The sequence below is a fragment of the Eleginops maclovinus genome, chromosome 24 (genome assembly GCF_036324505.1).
Source record: "Eleginops maclovinus isolate JMC-PN-2008 ecotype Puerto Natales chromosome 24, JC_Emac_rtc_rv5, whole genome shotgun sequence".
NCBI classification, from domain to species: domain Eukaryota; kingdom Metazoa; phylum Chordata; class Actinopteri; order Perciformes; family Eleginopidae; genus Eleginops; species Eleginops maclovinus.
The window spans coordinates 5821333-5841526 of record NC_086372.1 but is presented as its reverse complement, the minus strand read 5'-3'; the positions used below and the strand labels follow the sequence as shown (position 1 = coordinate 5841526).

At 45.0% G+C, this 20194-nt stretch overlaps 1 protein-coding gene across 1 annotated transcript; it reads left to right on the top strand.

The window, feature by feature from the left end:
* Positions 1 to 123: 123 nt before the first annotated feature.
* On the top strand, positions 124 to 18626 carry LOC134860764 (A disintegrin and metalloproteinase with thrombospondin motifs 5). Its single transcript, XM_063877559.1, has 8 exons — positions 124 to 3906; positions 12912 to 13044; positions 13226 to 13393; positions 13838 to 14121; positions 15007 to 15190; positions 15272 to 15447; positions 15526 to 15701; positions 15866 to 18626. The coding sequence occupies exons 1-8, from the start codon at positions 2875 to 2877 to the stop codon at positions 16500 to 16502; spliced, it is 2790 nt and encodes a 929-aa protein (XP_063733629.1). The 5' UTR covers positions 124 to 2874; the 3' UTR covers positions 16503 to 18626.
* The last annotated feature ends 1568 nt before the right edge of the window (positions 18627 to 20194 follow it).

Genomic DNA, 20194 nt, shown 5'->3' with positions numbered 1-20194 from the left:
GTTTTATTTTTAATTCTAAAATGTTTTCGCACCTATTTTAACTAGCTGGCCTCTAGAGGACATGAAGAAATAAGTGCTATGCAGCGTAGGTATGTTTTTTATAGAAGAAAAATGCATTATGTGAACGTTGAAAATCAAGTCTGTTTTGTAGAAACATGTTATCAAGTCGCAGGAATAGACGCTGCGTAAAATAATAACTGCATTATCTACCAAAAATGTTTTATTTCATGTCATTTACTAGACTTTTAGAACATTTTCCAGTGTCCGTTACCTTACTGTATTCAGCTTTTTACCAGTTATTTTTCAACACTGTTTTCTGAGATTTATTTAATCTTAACGTCATCTGTTTTCTCATCAAAGACTTTCCCTTAGTTCAAATATCTGTTTACAGGTGTATACATGTGCCTTTTACTTTACTTTATTTGACTTTCTTTTGTATGTGTACCATTCTTATCTTTTTATATATATATGTATATATATATATATATATATATTGTGGATACAAGCGTTGGTGTTGACTGTGTTTATTCCTTGTGTCAAAAAGTGTGTGTGCAGGTGTGTGTATACCTGTAGTGGAGGATAGCTGTCACCCGGGAGACGTTGCTTTTTCCCTCGTCGTCATGATAACAGATGCTAGGAAGACACCTGGTGAGATGAAGGGGAAAAGGGAGAGCGTACACACACACACACACACACAGCCGTTCAACCATCACCAGAACAAGCACTGTGATTGCCGCTCCGTTCATCTGGAGCGTTCTCCTCCTGATGGGAATTACTGGTGAAGGGATGGAGCAAGAGAGGGGTGTGTAGAGACTGACACACACACACACACACACACACACACACTTAATACAAGCATGCAGTTATGTAAGGCCTCGGCCTGTCAATTAACCGTATTGGATTCCCTCCCCTGCCAGCTACCGTAGGAAGGGGGTGGATCTCACACACACACACACGTGGCTCGTCACGCGGGTTCACACACACACAACTTGTTTTGGTCAATGCAGCCTGCTTTGCACGTGTGATCCGGGTTACTCTTGAGTGTGTGTGTGGGGGGCGGTTTATGTCCATATGGTTGCTTTGGCATACATCTCGCTTTCAGATGACAGGGATTAAAAATGATCCAATGGGCTGAGAGTGTCAGATTCAAAGGGGAGAGAGGAAGAGGGATGGAGAGGAGGACATTATGAGCCAAAGCGTGCGTGCGTGTAGTGTTAGTGAAAGATGCTGTGGAAAGTTGCCTAATTTCTGCTCAGGCTCAGTGCCACTGTTTTGCAGCTGCAGTGTTTTTTGTGTACATTTTTTCGGGATAAAGTATCCCTCCTCAAATCCCTCTGTCCTGATCAAACATCCTCTCTCACACACTGCCCCGTATTTATAGGTGTCTTTTTACTGCAGGTAGTACACTTGACAGTTTGGTGTAAAGGAGAAGCAGCAGGGGGGGGAAGAGAAGAGGGAGGCGAGATGTGAGGACAGAGAGAAACAGAGACGGGGGGTGGGAGGTGCGTTGCATAACAGTCGATTTGGACACTCGATACTGCATCAGGGTGTTCAATACTGAGCTGCAGGGCCGTGGCAGAGATTTTCATCGCCCCCTAACACCCAAACGCACCCCTACTGTCACCATTCCTCCTCCTTGTTTTTGTTTTGGTTGGATCGTACCACGTTGGGATTTCAGAGGGACTTACGATGGCAGCACAACATGTCCCGCTTTCCCTGACGCTTGTTCCGTTTGCCCACGCGTCCTTTTCACGCCCACTCCCCTGGCTGCATCCACCGAGCCTTTGCTACCCACAATGCTTCGGGAGATCCGACATGGGCTCGTGTCATGTGTATCCACAACCAGAGGCCTCCCCTCCTGGCACACACTTGAAACCCCCCCCTTTGTGGCATGTGGAGGTAATAGCTGTTGGGTGACTCAGCGAATGAGCAGTGTCTTGGAGCTTTGAAGGCGTTTAAGAAAAGCTCTGTAGTTGGCGGAGAGTGTGTGTGTGAGGGAAACACAAGCATGACATCCCATTGGCACCACTTACCTAAACACAAAAAAAAATCAACACCTACAAGCACAAACACAGTCCAACTGTCTCGTACTCAAGTGCAGCATGCCATCAAATGTCCTATACAGGGACGCTGAACTTCCAGTACTCTTATTCGGGAACAACCATGAATTATTACCCCTCTGAAACCCCACAGTCCATTCTTCTCGGACTTTAATTATTGAAGGAGTCAAAGTGGTTAAAGTGTAAAAATAACAGGCCAGTGTTTAATGGTTGGGATAAATGGTGTTGAGCCCGCATGGGGCTATTTGGGATTGTTGCATTTTTTATTTTGCAAGATACAATGTGTTTCTCCGCCTCTCCAGATGATTCATGAGGATTCTGATGGACTTGCAGAGTCTTAATAGTCTCCCTGTTTCCTGTGCTGAGGTAATGGGAAACACTCCAGTGACAGCATTGTTCAGGTCTCTCTCCTCCAGCACTTGACTTGATTTGAGGAAGAGAGGGAGCGAGGGAGGGAGAGAGAAGAGGGGGGTGGAGGAGTGGTGATTGAGCGCAAAGGGGGCAGGACTTTTTCTCTCCGGGTCCTATTAAGAGCAAACTTTGTGTTTTTGTTCTCCAAGTTCAGCTCAGTGCTCTCCAGCCTGCACACAGGTCCTCTCTGCTGCTCTCTTTCCTTGTTTTTTTTTTTTTTGTTCCTCAATGGTTTTGTCTGCTCGCTTCTCGGTTACTACTGTGTGTGTGTGTTTTCACTGGGGGATCTGGACACCGTGAAGATGCGCTTTTTTGTGGAGGAACAAATACTCAAAGTTGTCTCTTCGGACGGTCCGGGCTCTTGTTAGTGGATACATAGATGTGTTTCGGGTTGGAATGAACAATGGTGCGGATCCTTGGTGCTCTGGTCGAGGGCATGCTCTGCTTTCGGCTACTGTTGCTGTGCGTCGTGGAGTTGGAGCTGGGAGCAGGTCTCTCTACTTTCCAGGGTTTCTATCTTCCACCTGCGAACGGGTCTCTCCTCACACCTGCCCGGAGGACTGACGGGGTGGTGCGGAACATTGACCGGATTTACCACGGGGGAGGGAAGGTGGGCTACCTGCTGTACCTGGACGGGAGCCGCTTCCAGCTGGACATGGAGAGGGACGAGTCGGTGCTGTCGCATCACTTCGGCCCCCAGTCTGTGCTCGCTCTGATGGGGGACGCGCCTTTGCAGCGGGAGTGCGCGTACCGCGGGACGGTGGACTCCAACGCGGAGTCCCTGGCGGTCTTCAACCTTTGTGGCGGGGGGCTCGAGGGATTCTTCGCCGTGGACCACGCACGCTACACCATCACGCCAATCGTAAGGGCGCGGGGACACGAGCATGACGCACGCGTGCTGCAGGACAAGGACGCAGAGAACGCGCTCCACGTTTTCACGCGCGAGAGTTTCAGCTTCGAGGCCATGAGTGAGGGGCGCGAGAGCTGCGGGACCCGAGACAGGGGGAGAGGACGCCGGGATGCGAAGAAGATACGCCGGGACAGAGGGGTAAGGAGGGAGAGAGAGAGGCGCGCGCAGGAAAGCGCAAATAACCATGGCGCGCGGAGCAAGAGGTCGGTGTCTCGCGCCAGGCACGTGGAGCTGCTGCTGGTGGCCGACGACACCATGACCCGGAAGTACGGGACGGACCTGAACCACTACCTGCTCACTCTGGCCTCCATAGCATCCAAGCTGTACGGGCACGCGAGCATCGAGAACCCCATCCGGCTGTCCGTGGTGAAGGTGCGCGTGCTCAGCGACAAGGAGAAGGGGCTCGAGGTGACCAAGAACGCGGCGGCGACCCTGAAGAGTTTCTGCAGGTGGCAGAACCAGCAGAACCAGCGAGACGACGAGCACCAGGACCACCACGACGCTGCCATCCTCTTCACCAGGCAGGTAAACAAACTTCCCTTTCCTCACCTCCACCTGTCCACCTGTCACCAGAGGTGGGAACAGTACTCATATGTTGTACTTGAGTAAAAGTAGAAGTACCAGAGTGTAGGAATACTAGTACACCAGTAAAAGTCCTGCAACCAAAATGTTACCCAAGTACCAAAAGTAAAAGTATGAATTATGCAGATTGGCCACTGCGAGGCGGGTTAGCACCCAGGTGTGATGCCAAGGCTGCGGAGGGGGGTGACGCCACTCTGTTTTTATTTTGATGGTGCACATGCTGGCTGCTGTAGCTAAGCTGGACCTTTTGGGGGGGGGGGGCTTATTGCACACAGCTTATAGTAAGGAATGTAACTGACACACGTCACCTTTTGTATGTTTATAGCAGCAATGACACAGTATTTCCCACTTGAGGAGCCAAATGTGCATCGTTATGGATCAGAAGTGAGGAACCTGCTCCCCACATGTCCCTGCTTTGTATGTTTTCTTAGTCCTTCCGTTTCCCCCCCTCCTTCTTTTCTTTTTCGCTGAATCTCTTATGCGTAATGCAGCGCAGCGTCTGTAAAAAGTCCATAAAATCTGTATTTCCTGCGCCTGGTGTTTTTCTAGGCAGGCTCTTCATGCCTCCAGGCTCCCCCTCCCAGTCCCCTGACGGTCTAAAAATCTGTGTGATGTGAGGCGCGCTCCCCGAAAGCCGTGCACGTAAATTCTTCTAGGAGGTTTGAAATCGGCTGCTGGATGTATTGCAGAAATATCCCTCAAACTCCCCTTGAAATGGCTGTACTTCATGGAAGTCATCCCTCCCTCTACTCCTCTCTGTCTCTCATCACTCCAGTCTGCACATTTTTCCCCTGTTACTTTTCCAGCGTCTGTCAGCTGGGGCTGGGAGCTGTCAGAAAAACAAACACTTCCACCCTGTGAGAAGCTCTGCATTCACCGAGACCACACTCATTTATCCCGTCTTTCACCGTCCCTTTCTCCTCCTCCTCCTCTTCTTTTCCCGGCCTGGTGGAAAGCCGCAGGGCAGCAGCAGAGCTACATGCATTTTTCACCTCTCCTCTCCGGGTGTGGCTTCACGGCGGTTAGCTGCAGTTGCAGATAGCACTCCTTGAGTCGCGGTGTGTTCGGCTCATGCAGCGTCTTGTTGTGGTATAACCTCGGATCTCCTGGCGTCGACTTCATGTTGGCGCTGTCATGCGTTGGCAAGGCAGCTGCATGCCTGAGGTTAGTGGCACTTCCTGAGTGCCAACCAAAGTTGTGGCTCCTCAGTAACCCTGCTGCCGCTACACCTGCACGGGCACGGTTGAAGGAGTCCATGGCGAACGATGGAAAGATCCTCCGGTGGTTGGATTTGGCAGTGTGGACAGGGTCAGACGGGCAGGGAAACAGAAAATCCAGATACTTCTGAGGCAGCCTCTGGTGGGGAGCACAGTGAAACTGGCCTGGAAACTAATGAAAGATGACAGGCGGTATACTTTGGATTATGCTTTTAATTTACCAGGGCTTTGATGCTGTTAAAATACTCATGCTTGCCTTGAAAAGACCTCAATATTTCCATTGATTTACAATGGAATTATTCAAGTGACAACAGAGAGGTTCTATGTGTATATCAGTGAGTGCTTTCTCCCTCACCTGTCGCAGCCCTTCCATTATTTATAAACCCGTCTACCTCATCTCCCTTTCACTGATGAACGTGGGGGGGTTGTGCTGCAGATGTTAGCTGTCAGCACAAGGAGCAGGTGACCCCCACTCTGTCGCATGCAGAGCGTATAATCCTCTATTTTGCCCCCTCCTGAGGAACATTTCCAGGCATGTTCCTGATCCCTATCTGTTGCACCGCTGCAGGACAAACAAGCCGTCATTCAGCCAAATGTGCAGCGAGGCTCACGCATGGTTTGACTTCAGGGTCGTGACCTTTTAATAAGGCAAAGAAAGCAGCCAACGCCTCGCTCTGACCTTTAAAAGAGTCTGTGTTTCGACTTAAATTGCTCGATCATTGGGACGGACGAAAAAGCAGTTTGTTTACAGCTGAAGAAGATGGAATGTAAAGATGCTGACATCTTGAAAACCACACCAATTTTCCCTTCATCATTTTTGCACGAGTAGCCCCCAAATACGTCAAGATCTGCACACGATCCGTCAATTTACAAACAAATTACAGCCCTTAGAGTTTCCATTGACAATTCCAGTCAGGAAATTTGGTTTATTTGGTTCATACTTTGCACGCTGCATTTTGGATTGAGAGAGTTTGGCATTGCAATGTGTCTCAAGAAGAAACTTTGGGTTGCAACCCCAATGGAAACATGGGGGTGCTATAGATACAGATCAAATGTGCTACAGGAAATGGCGTGCCTAATGTTCTATTGACTGAATGACATAAGGATGCAGCGGTGGAGGCGGGGCTCAGTTCCAAATTTATTGGATTGCTTTCATAGGAATGTATTGGATGGAATCACTGTAAAACTATTACCCATTCATTTCCGGACGTCTCAATGCCAAGCCTTTTTGGGGCCGCATGAGGTCATGGACCGACCCAAAGTAGTAGTACCACTGTTTGGCCACGACAGAAATATGGTATTCCATTGTGTTGACGAACACATGTGCTCAATAGTAGCTTATATGCAAAAACAAATTGTCCCGCAGTGTATTTGGAGCGACTGTGAAGCGGATTATTGTCGTCCGTTGGGCTGGAACTGAAGCTCATTGAAGACTTTGTGACTGTGAAGTCAGACCCGTCCATTGTTCCCCGATAGGGGGGGGGAGGCTCGGAGGGAACATGTCTCTTTGTGGTGAGGTCCAATTACCCCAACACCCCGTACCCTCAGTGAGTTGACCCGTGTGGCGGCGTCACTCAGTCCCACACATCCCAGCACTGCGACTAAACAACGGGTACATTGAGGGGGAACCGAGTGTGTATCTGAGTGTACGGGAACATTAAACGTTATGCATGGCTGTGTTCGCTCGGACAGTGCACAAAGCCCCACTGTTGTGGCTTCAACCAGAGATTTACATACATGTGCAGTGGTGGAAGCAGTACTATGAAGTAGAATAAAATGAAAAGTAAAACTGCAATTTAGTACGGTACTTCAGTCAAAGTACTTTAATACATTCCAACACTGCACGTGTTCATTCATGCTGCTTTTTTTATACGCTTCTTGCAGCAATATCTCAAATATTTGGACAGGCATTGCTTGCAGGTACTTGTGATGCCCGTGTTATTGAAGTGTTCACCTTTTTTTAGCCCGGGTTGAGCTAGGGCCACATTAAAGCCAAGAATAGTACTTCATTTAGTAATTTGTTCACATTTATTTCATACATTTAGCTGCCTACCTCATACAAACTAATAAAAAAAGATATAATATAAGCCTGTTAAGTCGTATTTATGGACATTATCTCGATCATTTACCTTTTTAATTCATTTTACCTCAGTCATTTGCATTATTATTATATTATATAATCATTATTTTACTATTATAAATATGTCTTAAAATAACAGTAATATCATTATATTATTATATTATATTATGGTATATTATATTATATTATATTATGGTATATTATATTATATTATATTATATTATGGTATATTATATTATATTATATTATGGTATATTATATTATGGTATATTATATTATATTATATTATGGTATATTATATTATATTATATTATATTATATTATATTATATTATGGTATATTATATTATATTATATTATATTATGGTATATTATATTATATTATGGTATATTATATTATATTATATTATATTATATTATATTATGGTATATTATAGTATATTATATTATATTATGGTATATTATATTATATTATATTATGGTTTATTATATTATGGTTTATTATATTATGGTATATTATATTATATTATATTATATTATATTATGGTATATTATATTATATTATGGTATATTATATTATATTATATTATGGTATATTATATTATATTATATTATATTATGGTATATTATATTATATTATGGTATATTATATTATATTATATTATGGTATATTATATTATATTATATTATGGTATATTATATTATATTATGGTATATTATATTATATTATATTATATTATGGTATATTATTTTACATACATCTTGTTTATTTCCCTTTTGGACAATATCATGACGGCCTACACATACAGTATTACAATTATGAATAATAATAAGATATTAATAAAAATAATAACATATTTTAAAAATATGAATTTGTTCGTTATGATAAATTAAAATAACAAAATATGTGAAAACTAGTAGAAAATATATATTGTAGATATTTTTATTCGTAAAGAAATGACCAGCCCTAATATCACCAGGAGTGTGATGTGCATTCACAATTACGTATCAAAAATGTAAAATGATTAAAGCCCTCAATGGTACACCTTTTGAATGCCACATACAGTGCGCAGCGTAAGTGAGTACACCCCCTTTGAAAAGGAACATTTTAAACAATATCTCAATGAACACAAAAACTATTTTCAAAATGTTGACAAGACCAAGTTTTATATAACATCTGTTTAACTTCTAGCATGAAAGTGAGGTTAATAATATAACTGAGATTACACGTTTTTCAGTTTTACTCAAATAAGGGCGATGCAAAAATGAGTACACCCCACAACAAAAACTACTACATCTAGAACTTTGTTTGGTTTCCGTGATTTTTAATGGCAGCACCAAGTCTTCTAGGCATGGAATGAACAAGTTGGAAACATTTAGCTACATCAATCTTTTTCCATTCTTCAAGAAGGACCTGTTTTAGAGACCGGATGCTGGATGGAGAGTGATGCTCAACTTGTCTCTTCAGAATTCCCCATAGGTGTTCATTTGGGTTCGGATCAGGACACATACTTGGCCACTGAATCGCTTTCTTCAGAAATCCAACAGTGGCCTTAGATGTGTGTTAAGGATCATTGTCATGTTGGAAAAGTGCACGACGATTAAGGGCACGGACCTTTGGTAGCATTTTCTCTTTCCGTATAGAGCAGTACATCTGTGAATTCATGATGCCATCAATGAAACGCAGCTCTCCGACACCAGCAGCACTCATGCAACCCCACATAAGAAGCCATCAGTTCCAAAAACATTTATCTCGGTCTCATCACTCCAGAGTATAGAGTCCCAGTAGTCTTCATCTTTGTCAGCATGGGCCCTGGCAAACTCTAGGCGGGCTTTTTTCTGCCTGGGCTGTGGAGACGCTTCCTTCGTGGACGGCACCCATGCATGCCATTCCTCTGCAGTGTACGCCGTATCGTGTCACAGGAAATAGTCCCCCCAGTTTGACTTTCTACTTCCTTCGATAACTGCAGTGAACTTGGATGCCGATTTTCTTCCACCCGTCTCATCATAAGACGCTCCTGTCGAGGTGTTAACTTCCGTGGACGACCCGGACGTCTCTGTGAGACGGTTGCAGTTCCATCTTTTTGAAGTTTTTGTACCGCTTGTGCTACAGTACTCTGACTGATAAGTAAAGCCTTGCTGATGTCCTTGTAGCCTTCACCTTTACGGTGTAAAGAAATGATTTTCTTTCTCTGCCATGTGGTGCCATTGCTAACAACATGAAATGGGAAGGGGTTTTCTTGAAGGAACACCCTTTTATAGTCAGCTGTCTGCTGTCACCTGTGTAATGAATCATTAGACTCACCTGTGGTTGATTACTGTTAAATTAGTAGTCTCAAATTTAGCTTTGCTCCAGGGACTTTCAGTGGGGTGTACTCATTTTTGCATCGCCCTTATTTGAGTCAAACTGAAAAATGTGTAATCCAAGTTATATTATTAACCTCACTTTCATGTTATGAGTTAAACAGATGTTATATAAAACTTGTCAACATTTTGGATTTAGTTTTTGTGTTCATTGAGATGTTGTTTAAGTTGTTCCTTTCCAAAGGGGGTGTACTCACTCACGCTGAGCACTGTATGACCAAAACAATAACGCTTTTTAAAACTAGCATTCCTTGGAAAGGTGATAACAGTGTGCAGTTAGGGCCTTATGTGATGATGATTGATGAAGAGTACACACTGATGTAGACACATTATGTACATATATACACACTCCATTTCCTCCACATGTGTGTTAAACACTTGTCGTTTAGCCTATGAATGTGGGAATGTGCACATGGGTTGAATTTGGGACTCCTCCCTTTCTTGTGCACTTGTCCCCCTCCTCTTCCTCTTCCTTCATGTGTTTGTGCGTCTGTACATTAAAGTGTACATTTCCCAGCGCTCGCCCCCATCACAGCCAGTCCCTCTGTTTGTTTTAACTGTTCCTGATATTTCACACGTGCTTAACCTCGTCTGGGAGATGTTGACAACCCGCAGACAGCGCTTGGATCCCAAACCTCCGACACACTCCGCCCAAAGATTTCAGAAAGAAACGCACTGTGATGCATCACTGACTTCTTCTTTCTATTGGCTCTTTTAGCCACAGATCGTTTCACATTTCCCAACAAGGCACATGTGACGTCAGGACAACACAGGGCTGATTTATGAAGCAGCCTCAGGTCCGTCCTCAAAGGAAACTGAAGACCATGATTGCACCAGGAGTATTTTTAAGAGCTCTGATTATAAGAGAACACTGTTGCTCAATTATCAAAGAAACTAAGAAAGATGTTGTGGGCAAATGATCGGGAATAGATTCAGACCGAACCTCGAAGGCCCGAAACTCAACTAGACTTAAAGAGGCCCTAGTCAGCTCATTTTCAGGTTCATATTAGTATGTAGAGCCTCTCTGTGACATGTCTCCATGCTTTAATGTTCAAAACGCTCTTTATTTTCTCATAGGGCCAGCACCTCTTTTCACCTCCAGTTTCAGACAGAATTTGATTCACTTTTAATGTAGGTAAAGTCAGTTTAGTCAGACATTTGTGTTCTCACATGCACCCCTTAGTCTCATTTTTAGTGTTGCAGTGCATGAGTGACAGCCTAAAATTGCATAAAATATCAATAACTGTTGAGCAGTCTTTTCTTTTGATTAGCAGGGTTGTTGAAATCAGCCCACAGGGGGATTTTGGATCACAGTGTGAGCTACACTCACTCTGAGGGACTTTAGTGTGTGTGTGGGTCTGGCGGGCTGTTTGTTTAACACAAGCCTTGGCTTAGATTTTAAGTGGTCTCGTTACACACACAGACACACACACACACACACACACACACACACACACACACACACACACACACTCAGCTCTGATCGCCTCCTGACCTTCACAACCAGCATGCCACCTGTTCTCCTGTTATTTCAGCCAATATTTCTCTAAGTCCTCGTTCTCTCAGTTCTTTTCTGTAATATCCGGCATCCCTCCACCCTCCCGACTTATTTCCCTATGCATGTTAAGAGGAAGCCAATCAAGTTGGAAATCTGCAGCAGGTGGTTGGACGCATGGCCTAGATATAGATGTGAGTTTGAGAACATGTCAGGTATTTTCCTCCATTTAATTTCTGATTAAACAGTCCTCCTTTTTTTACACTAAAAGCCCTGTGTTCAAGAGGTGATCGGAACAAAAACAGCTCTTGTAGAGAGCAGGAGAGGGTGGGAATGAAAATATAAATGAAACAGAGGGAGGTGGAAAGCACGTCGGGGTGAAAGAGTGTGGGAAACAGGGAAAGAGAAACAGAAAATATAGCTGATTCTAAACAAACAATTATTCTGCACACGGGGAAGAAAAAATTCCATGCATGCAACAAGTTGGACTCCCCCCCTTTTCCTTTGTGAGTGTGCAGTTTTGTGCTCCATATGTTCACGTTTACACCCTTTTATTTACTATATTTGTGTGTGTGTGTGTGTGTAAGGCGTTCCCACCCGGTCATGTGTGTGAGCGCAGAACACAAGGCAGTTTGTTCCGAAAGCAACCCGCGGGGAGCGAGTAAACACCCTCCCCAGAGAGACTCTCACACACGACCCAGCAGGCCTGTCAGCGCCACTTAACGTGACGATTCATCCTCCCCACGGGATGTGTGTGTGTGTGTGTGTATGTGTTGCTCTTCTGCACACAGCCATGGATGTTTGTCCATATATTTGTGTCTGAACCCTAAATGCCTTTTCCGCCGCCTTGTTTGTTGCAAAGATTCAAAGGCGTTTTTGTCATTTATTAAAGCTGAATACTCGATACTGATTTGTCAATTTGGACATTCAAGAGGTTGTTAATTCTCGTTAACCGACTGTTGCTAAGGAGAACAGACCGTTGCTAAGGAGGATCAAGGCAGTCATGTCAGTCCACAGAAAGAAGTCCCTTTATCTGTGAACACACTCTGGTTTCCTCCGTGTGGGATTCACTGATTGATCGGTGCACTCGACCAGGACCAGCAGAGTACCCCGAGGCGTCCTCAGCATGGACATGTGTGGGAATGAAACCAGAGATCAATAGTGTGTCGGCCTCTGAACCCTGTGAGGCAGACAGAGGGATGGGGGAGGAAGAGAGGTAGGGAGGAAGGAAGGAAGGAAGTTGGGAGGAAAAGAGATCATGCTCGGTTAGAACGGTTGAAATGTCTCCACTGACACCTCAGCTCGGACTTATTCCATGCTTTACAAAGTGTAGTTGTGGAGACCTACCGCATTGCATTGTGGGAGTTGTAGTATCCTATCCTGTGTTTCTTTACAGATAGCAAGCCAGATGTCGATTTATTTTAAAGACAAGAATAGACATTGTCTCTAGTTTTGTTGCTTGAATGACATTCAGTAACTCTAACGTTCTCCATAAAGTAAAATCATACCTAGTTTTGAATCTGAATGTTATTTTCATTCAAGAAATCAAAGAAAAAGTCTCAATTCTTCAATTTATTCAATCATACCTGACTTTATACATCACAATTTTGGTATGTAGTACTAGTTTGTTGCTTTTGGGAGAGAGTTGGTCATGTAAACTTATATTTTTAGACTGTCTCAGACCCAATTTTCCACAGGTATCAGGATCAGGTCTCCTCTTTCCAGAAAACTGTTGAAATAAAAAGTTTTCCCAACATTCCTGGATGTATGCTCACAGTATTTCCTCTGTCCAGGACCTGTGTGGCCACCACTCCTGCGACACGCTAGGCATGGCGGACGTGGGCACCATCTGCTCCCCTGAGAGGAGCTGCGCCGTCATTGAGGACGACGGGCTTCACGCTGCGTTCACTGTCGCCCATGAGATAGGTAGGCATGGATACACTCACACACACAAACAGAGTTGTAAACACGCCATGGCCTGCACATCTGTCAGCACCTCCCTGCAGCTGATTAATAATCCCGGGAGAGTTGTGTTATCTCAGACACCAGAGTGTCTTTGCTGCATGTGCAAACTGGTTTCCATCATCTCTTCTTTTCCTCCCCCCAGGCCACCTGCTCGGTTTGTCCCACGATGACTCCAAGTTCTGCGAGGAGCGCTTCGGTGTGAACAGCGACAAGCGGCTCATGTCTTCCATCCTCACCTCCATCGACGCCTCCAAACCCTGGAGCCGCTGCACCTCGGCCACCATCACGGACTTCTTCGACGATGGCAACGGTGAGTGTGGGAGAAAAAGCAGAACAGTAAAAACAAACCCGTGAGAACGTTCCACACTTTTCCCCGCTCCATTTACAAATTGCAACCTTGTGAATTTAACGTGTGATAGCTTTTCTTACACATTACCTATCATGGAGAGTTATTTACGACCAAACCGAGCTGTAATCTCCTGCTAATAGAGCCTTATTTACAATCCTGTTAACTACTTAAAGAGCGTCGCTGCTGTGCCAAGACAAATCTTTGGCAAAGATTCAAGAAGTACTGCCATAAAGCATCGACAGCTGAAAAAAGAATCTATCGTTCTGGGCGTATTTAGCAACTGACGTATGCTGAGACATGTCTCAAAAGCACTTTCCATAACGTCCTAGTGTTGATTGATACCCCTAACATCACTATTGGAGCCCTGTTTTTGAATCTGCTCTCCCCTTTTTCTTCCTGCTACAGCCGAGTGTCTCCTGGACTCCCCCCACTCGCCCCTCTTGGGCCCCGAGGAACTCCCGGGCCAGAGCTACGACGCCGTCCGCCAGTGCCGCCTCGCCTTCGGCCCCGAGTACACCGTGTGCCCGGGGATGGACGTGTGCGCCCGCCTGTGGTGCGCCGTGATCCGCCAGGGCCAGATGGTGTGTCTGACCAAGAAGTTGCCGGCCGTGGAGGGGACGCCCTGCGGGAAGGGACGCATTTGCCTGCAGGGGAAGTGTGTGGACAAGACCCGCAAGAGACACTACTCGGTAAGGACACAAATAGATCACTTTTTGTAGTTCAGAAATATTTTAAGCAGAGAGAAAGAAGCCACTCGAAGAAGAAAAATGTGGGTTTCTTCAGTTCAGTTCTTCAGTGTGTGGTCTGTGCTTTATTTATGCCGCTGCTGATCTGCGCTATTTGTTTTCTTGGCCTCGCTTTAACCGAATTCAATTGAATTTAATAAGTATGGGGAGCAAATCCGCTCTTGGCAGACTGTCACCACTGTGTGTGTGTGTGTGTGTGTGTGTGTGTGTGTGTGTGTGTGTGTGTGTTGGGGAAGGAAAAAATGTGGAAGAATATTTTCTTTGTGTTTATTTGTCACATGACATTTGACGGGTGTGACTCGATTCTTGGCAGACGGGTGCGTGTGTGTGGATGCGACCCAAGTCCTGAGTCGCTTCATTTTCCCTGCCATGTATGACGGCCACTTCGACACTAAGCCCCTGCATATGAGACTCCTCTTAACCTCTATAAACTGAATTTTTCTTAGCAGATGAAGTGGCTTTTACTGTGGAAAGAAGTGCTTTACGCTGAACAGGCTAAATGGAAAAGCTCTGCAGAACTACAGGATTATAAAATCAGCTTTGTCTCGTAAAATGTTTCAGGCTACTTATCCATGATCATGACTCATGCAGCGCTGGTTGGAAAAACATAAAGTGCGTTTCATTCAGGAGGTTCCTCAAGGGGAAGCTGTCATGCTAGTGTCTTTCATCGCTCCTTTTTATCTCTTCCACACAATGCCTGCACATTTCCTACTGTCCCCGCGACACGTGGCCTCCGATAAGCACTAATCGTCCTCTCTCATCTCCTCTGTTCTCCCTTCATCCCTCCTCACACCCACTTCCTCTTTCATCCTCCCGCTTCTTCCCAAGGCGTCCAACCACGGCAGCTGGAGCTCCTGGGGTCCTTGGGGCGGCTGCACCAGGACGTGCGGAGGCGGGGTGCAGTTCGCCCAGCGCCTGTGCAACAACCCGCCGCCGCGCAACAACGGGCGCTACTGCACGGGGAAGAGAGCCATCTATCGGTCCTGCAGCGTGACACCATGCCCGCCAGCCAGTGAGTGTTGCAGCCTGGAAATGCATGCGTGATTATAACAGGTAATTGGTCGTAATCACAATCCTATTTTCATTTTTCCAGTTAAGAGTTTCCGGCTGGAGCAATGTGAGGTGCGCAACGGCCCCCAGACAGATCCTAAAGGGGTGAAGACGTTTGTTGAGTGGGTGCCGAAGTACGCCGGGGTCCTGCCTAAAGACGTGTGCAAGCTGACCTGCAGGGCGAAAGGGACGGGATACTACGTGGTGTTCTCTCAGAGGGTGAGTAAAAGCAAAGTGAAAAGGTACAGTGTATTTAAAGGCAGAAATGTGGGAGATAATCTTCCTGTTTGTCTCCAGGTGGTAGATGGGACCGAGTGTCGTCCGTACAGCAGCTCGGTGTGCGTGAAAGGGAAGTGTGTGCGGACGGGCTGCGACGGCATCATCGGCTCCAAGCTGCAATTTGATAAGTGTGGTATATGTGGGGGCGACAGCACGGGATGTATACGAGTGGTTGGCAACTACACCAAGAAGAGGTAAGAAAAAGAGACGGAGAACTTTAGCTGTGCATTAAGTATTTTGAGAAAGGGCAGTCACAGTTAGTCCGAGCGCTAATGGAGTATCGCTAACAAGATGTGCTCACAGGAGATCTTCTAAATCAGTGTTTGCTTTTATGCTGACTTCTCTTCTTGCCAAACAGTAAGGGCTACACTGACGTGGTGAAGATCCCGGCAGGCTCCACCCACATTAAGGTCCGTCAGCACAAGGCGAAGGACCAGACGCGCTACACCGCCTACTTGGCCCTGCGCCGGCCCAGCAACGAGTACCTCCTCAACGGCAAGTTCATGATCTCCACCTCCGAGACGATCATCCCCCTCAACGGCTCTGTGCTCAACTACAGCGGCTGGAGCCAGAGGGACGAGTGGCTCCACAGCATGGGGCCCGGGGCGCTTCAGGAAGCCTTAGTGGTGCAGATCCTAGCGACGGATGCTAAGAAGCCGCTGGATGTTCGCTACAGCTTCTTCATGCCACGCCGGACTGCTCCACAGCTATCCAGCCCGAAGTCCATCCCTACTCAGAGCACCACCACCACCAGTAGCACCACTACAACTTCCTCCACTCCTAAAGTCCTGGTCCCAACGGCTTCAGGTCCCTCCACCCCAACCCCGGGGCCCCACTGGGTGACAGGGTCCTGGATGAGCTGCTCCAGGACTTGTGACACTGGCTGGCAGAGCCGGACTGTGCAGTGTAAGGACCAGGAAGGGAAACTATCCAAGGGCTGCACGTTAGGGGTCCGACCCTCCGCCTTCAAACACTGTCTGGTGAAGAAATGCTGAGGCTTCGGGAGGGGGGGAACTATTCGTAGGACGTTTAAAGGTCTCGAGTTCTTGGTGTCGGACTCCTTAAACAGGACTGTGAATGACACAGAGACTCTGGATGTACCTGACTATGTGCCAGGGGAGTGTCCTGGAATCGTAGTAGCTATGCAGTAGTGACGCGCCCCGCCGGGACAGACTGAAAGTGCATGTCGTTTCCACATGGACAGAAACTGATTGTCTTTACTACGACCTCCAAACCCTGGGGGCTCAGTGTGTGTTGCCCTGTAATGGCATGTCGTGTTTTTGTTATGGTATTCCATGTGTTCTGATCACTGTGGGGATTCGGAAGTCGCTTCCATTTGTCCGAGCGAACGATAAGGATTGGGATGGACAGACATCGTTGTGAGCTTGCCGTCATTTGTGCCGAATGTCCCACATCGGTTTTACTGCCTCTCTAGTACCTGAAAAGCTTGTAAAATGAGTCTGGATGGTGGAGACAAGGTGTCTTTTTCCATCTTTCAATCAACTACCAATATTCTTCCCGTAAAAGATTATTTATGAGCCACTCAGTGACAGAAATGTCCAACTTACAGGAGTTATATATGATGATCCTGGATGAGGGCTACCCATATGCCCCGACTATAAGCGCTCTGCGTTTGTATTTGAACGATCTGTCCAGCTGAAACCGAGAAGCAGCAAAGAAAGAGGTTTAAAATGACTCACAGGCTTGGGGTTGTGTGTGTGTGTGTGTGTGTCTGTGTGTCTGTGTGTGTGTGTGTGTGTGTGTGTGTGTGTGTGTGTGTGTGGGTGTGTGTGTGTGTGTGTCTGTGTGTGTGTGTGTGTGTGTGTGTGTGTGTGTGTGTGTGTGTGTGTGTTTCATATACCCTGGCCTGTGTTTATGCACATGCAGTATGTACCGCCAACATGTGCGTCTTGAAGCGTCTTCACTCTCAGTTCTGATGGTATCAGTCACTATGCCGGTGCTGGGAGCTTAACGACCCTCATGTTTTATTGTGGGGGGGTCAATATCTGTTTGTTTGTCTGTTTAGCTGTTTAGGAAGCAATGCTTATATGACAATGTGTGCCCTGGATACTCGCAACGACAGCAAGGGAGACGCTCACGCAGTGTCCTTTTGCAATTCAACACTCATTCTCTATTTTAGTACACGCTGCATCATGTTTTTCAACTGTCGCCTGAAGGGTGGGGTTTGCCATGTTACTACAGTCAGATCGTGCCGCTGGAAGGATTATTTTTAAAAGGGTCCCCCTCGAAAGATGAATGAATACTTCAATTACTTCCGACAATCCACAGACCTCACTGTTAACAATAGCTTCTTGCTAAAGAGATAGTCCCAGTTCCTTCTAGGAGACACTGAATTGGGAATGCTGTTGATGGGAAATAGTTGGACATATCTGGAAATACGCCTATTTATTTTCTTGCCAAGAAATAGTCGAGAAAATTGACAACACACATGCCTCTCCTTTTTAAATATGAAGCTACAGCAAGGAAACACTTAGCTTAGTTTACAGACTTGAAGCTAGGGGAAACAGCTAGCCTCGATCCGTCCAAACAAAACAAATACGGCTACAAACATCTTTTAATTAACACATCATATGTTTTTTAATAGTCTATGAAGTGTAATAGCGTCACTCATCTGGCACCGGTTCAGGAGAACACAAACCATAAGATTATTTTGGAGATAATACATCAATGGTCCAAATACCACTCACACACATTCTGATGTATTTACACAATATAGACATTTTATTCAACGAGTAGATCTTTCATATATCTATAAGTATTCAACCATATATACACAGAAATGTATACATACAAACACGTTGGAACAATCCATCGGTTGGATCAATTTCACACACACACACACACACACACTCTGACCCTTGCAGTGGAGAAACCCCTCTCGCTGAATGACAGAAACACAGCACTGAACTTGTAATTTATTGTTTGTGTGAATAAAAAAAAAACAACGAGATGAGTTTTATTTATTAAAGTAATTTTGTATCAAATTACTATTGAACTTAGGAATATGACTGTGCAGAATCATTCCTTTGTGAGAATATAGTGTTTGTTTTCTAGCCATCCACATGAATATATGTACATAAAATCTATATATTTAAATACCTTGGTGTCTGCGTTGTTCATTTGGTCATGCATCTGTATTCTATTTACCTTGCATGTGTTTTAACTGTTGCGAAATCACTCGCTATCTCAAAACAAGTGATAAAAGAGGATTGTTGGGGTGGGGATGTTAATATTTTAACAACCCTGTAGTACTGATGGGAAAAGGCCAGGTCATTTTAATAGAAACAATCCTATATAACACACTACAGGAAAGGAAAAGCTTAATAGGACCCCTCTAAAAGACAATAATGTAAATAGTAACAATAGCTGTGAGTGGAGGGGTAGTGAAGGAGAGTAGGTAAATGCATTTGGGTACTTCCTACACATAAATAGAATTCAAATACATATATTACCAGCAGCAGAATTTCAAATACATGTAAACTTTATTGATACTTATGACAAATATTACATTGCAAAATAGTTTAATTGTAGTTTCTCTACAGTAGTGCGTAAATATACAGCATTTGCTGCTTTTTGTACACAAATCTTAAGTGTCCTAATGCAAATGATCCAGTTATTTATTCCTTTTATCTCCAGTTCCGACCCAGGCTCAGCCTCCTCAAGCAGAGGCATCACTCATTGCACCTTTACAAAAAAACGTGATTACACATGCAAATGCTAGACTTCTGCACAACGTTAAACATGGTCTAAACATTTCAAATGTTTAATTAAAATGTGTGTTTCATATCCCTGTGTGTATCTGTACTGTTTTTCATCTTCTCTGTTGCTACATAAACAATTGAATTTCCCCACGGGGATTAATAAAGGTACATCTTGTCTTATCTTAGCCTGTCTTATTTTATCTTGTCTTACCTCACCTCACCTCTTCTCAGGAATTTTGAGGACAAATGCTCATGGAGGTGTAGCAAGAGGAGATTGCATGATCGTGGACAGGAAAAGTTATCTTAGTCAATAATACTTTTCTGTTAAAGATGCACAACAATTTAACTCCATCCCAGCAAGAACCAAACACCTTTAGTCTTTTTGAGACTCATGTTAAGGCAACCAGCTCCTAAATGTGATACAATGGCGCCATCTAGCGGCCAAGCATGATATCGTCCCATCCAGTGATGGAAATCCCTGCCAGCTGTGCTGGGAAAATTCCACATGCCACGCCTACCACCTGCTGGGGAATTGCGGGATTACAGTGACTCACTTTTTATGACCTGTTGCTTTTAAGGTGGACTTCCATTATGTGTCCCCACAGAGTGATCAAGTGACGTCAAAAAGTTACGCACTGCATTGGAAATGTTGCCAAAAAGCTGTCTAGATTGTCAATTAGTGTCTAAAACTTACAAAACACTTAAGTGTCCTTATTTTTGATATTTTCACATGATTTTGTTGAAGTTTTTACAATATTTAATCAGTATTTTGTAAGGATTTCTATATTATTCATTAAAATGACTTTCCCTAAATGTTGTCTCTGCTGTGAGTGACTTGTTTGTGGTGTCTTTAGCAAGGTTTTCTGCTTTGCCAGGTATTTTTAATGAAACTCCAGCGTAAACTCGTCCTCTCTGTTGGAGAGAAGCAGCAGTCCGGACGGGTGGGGGGAGAAGCCGGAGGACAG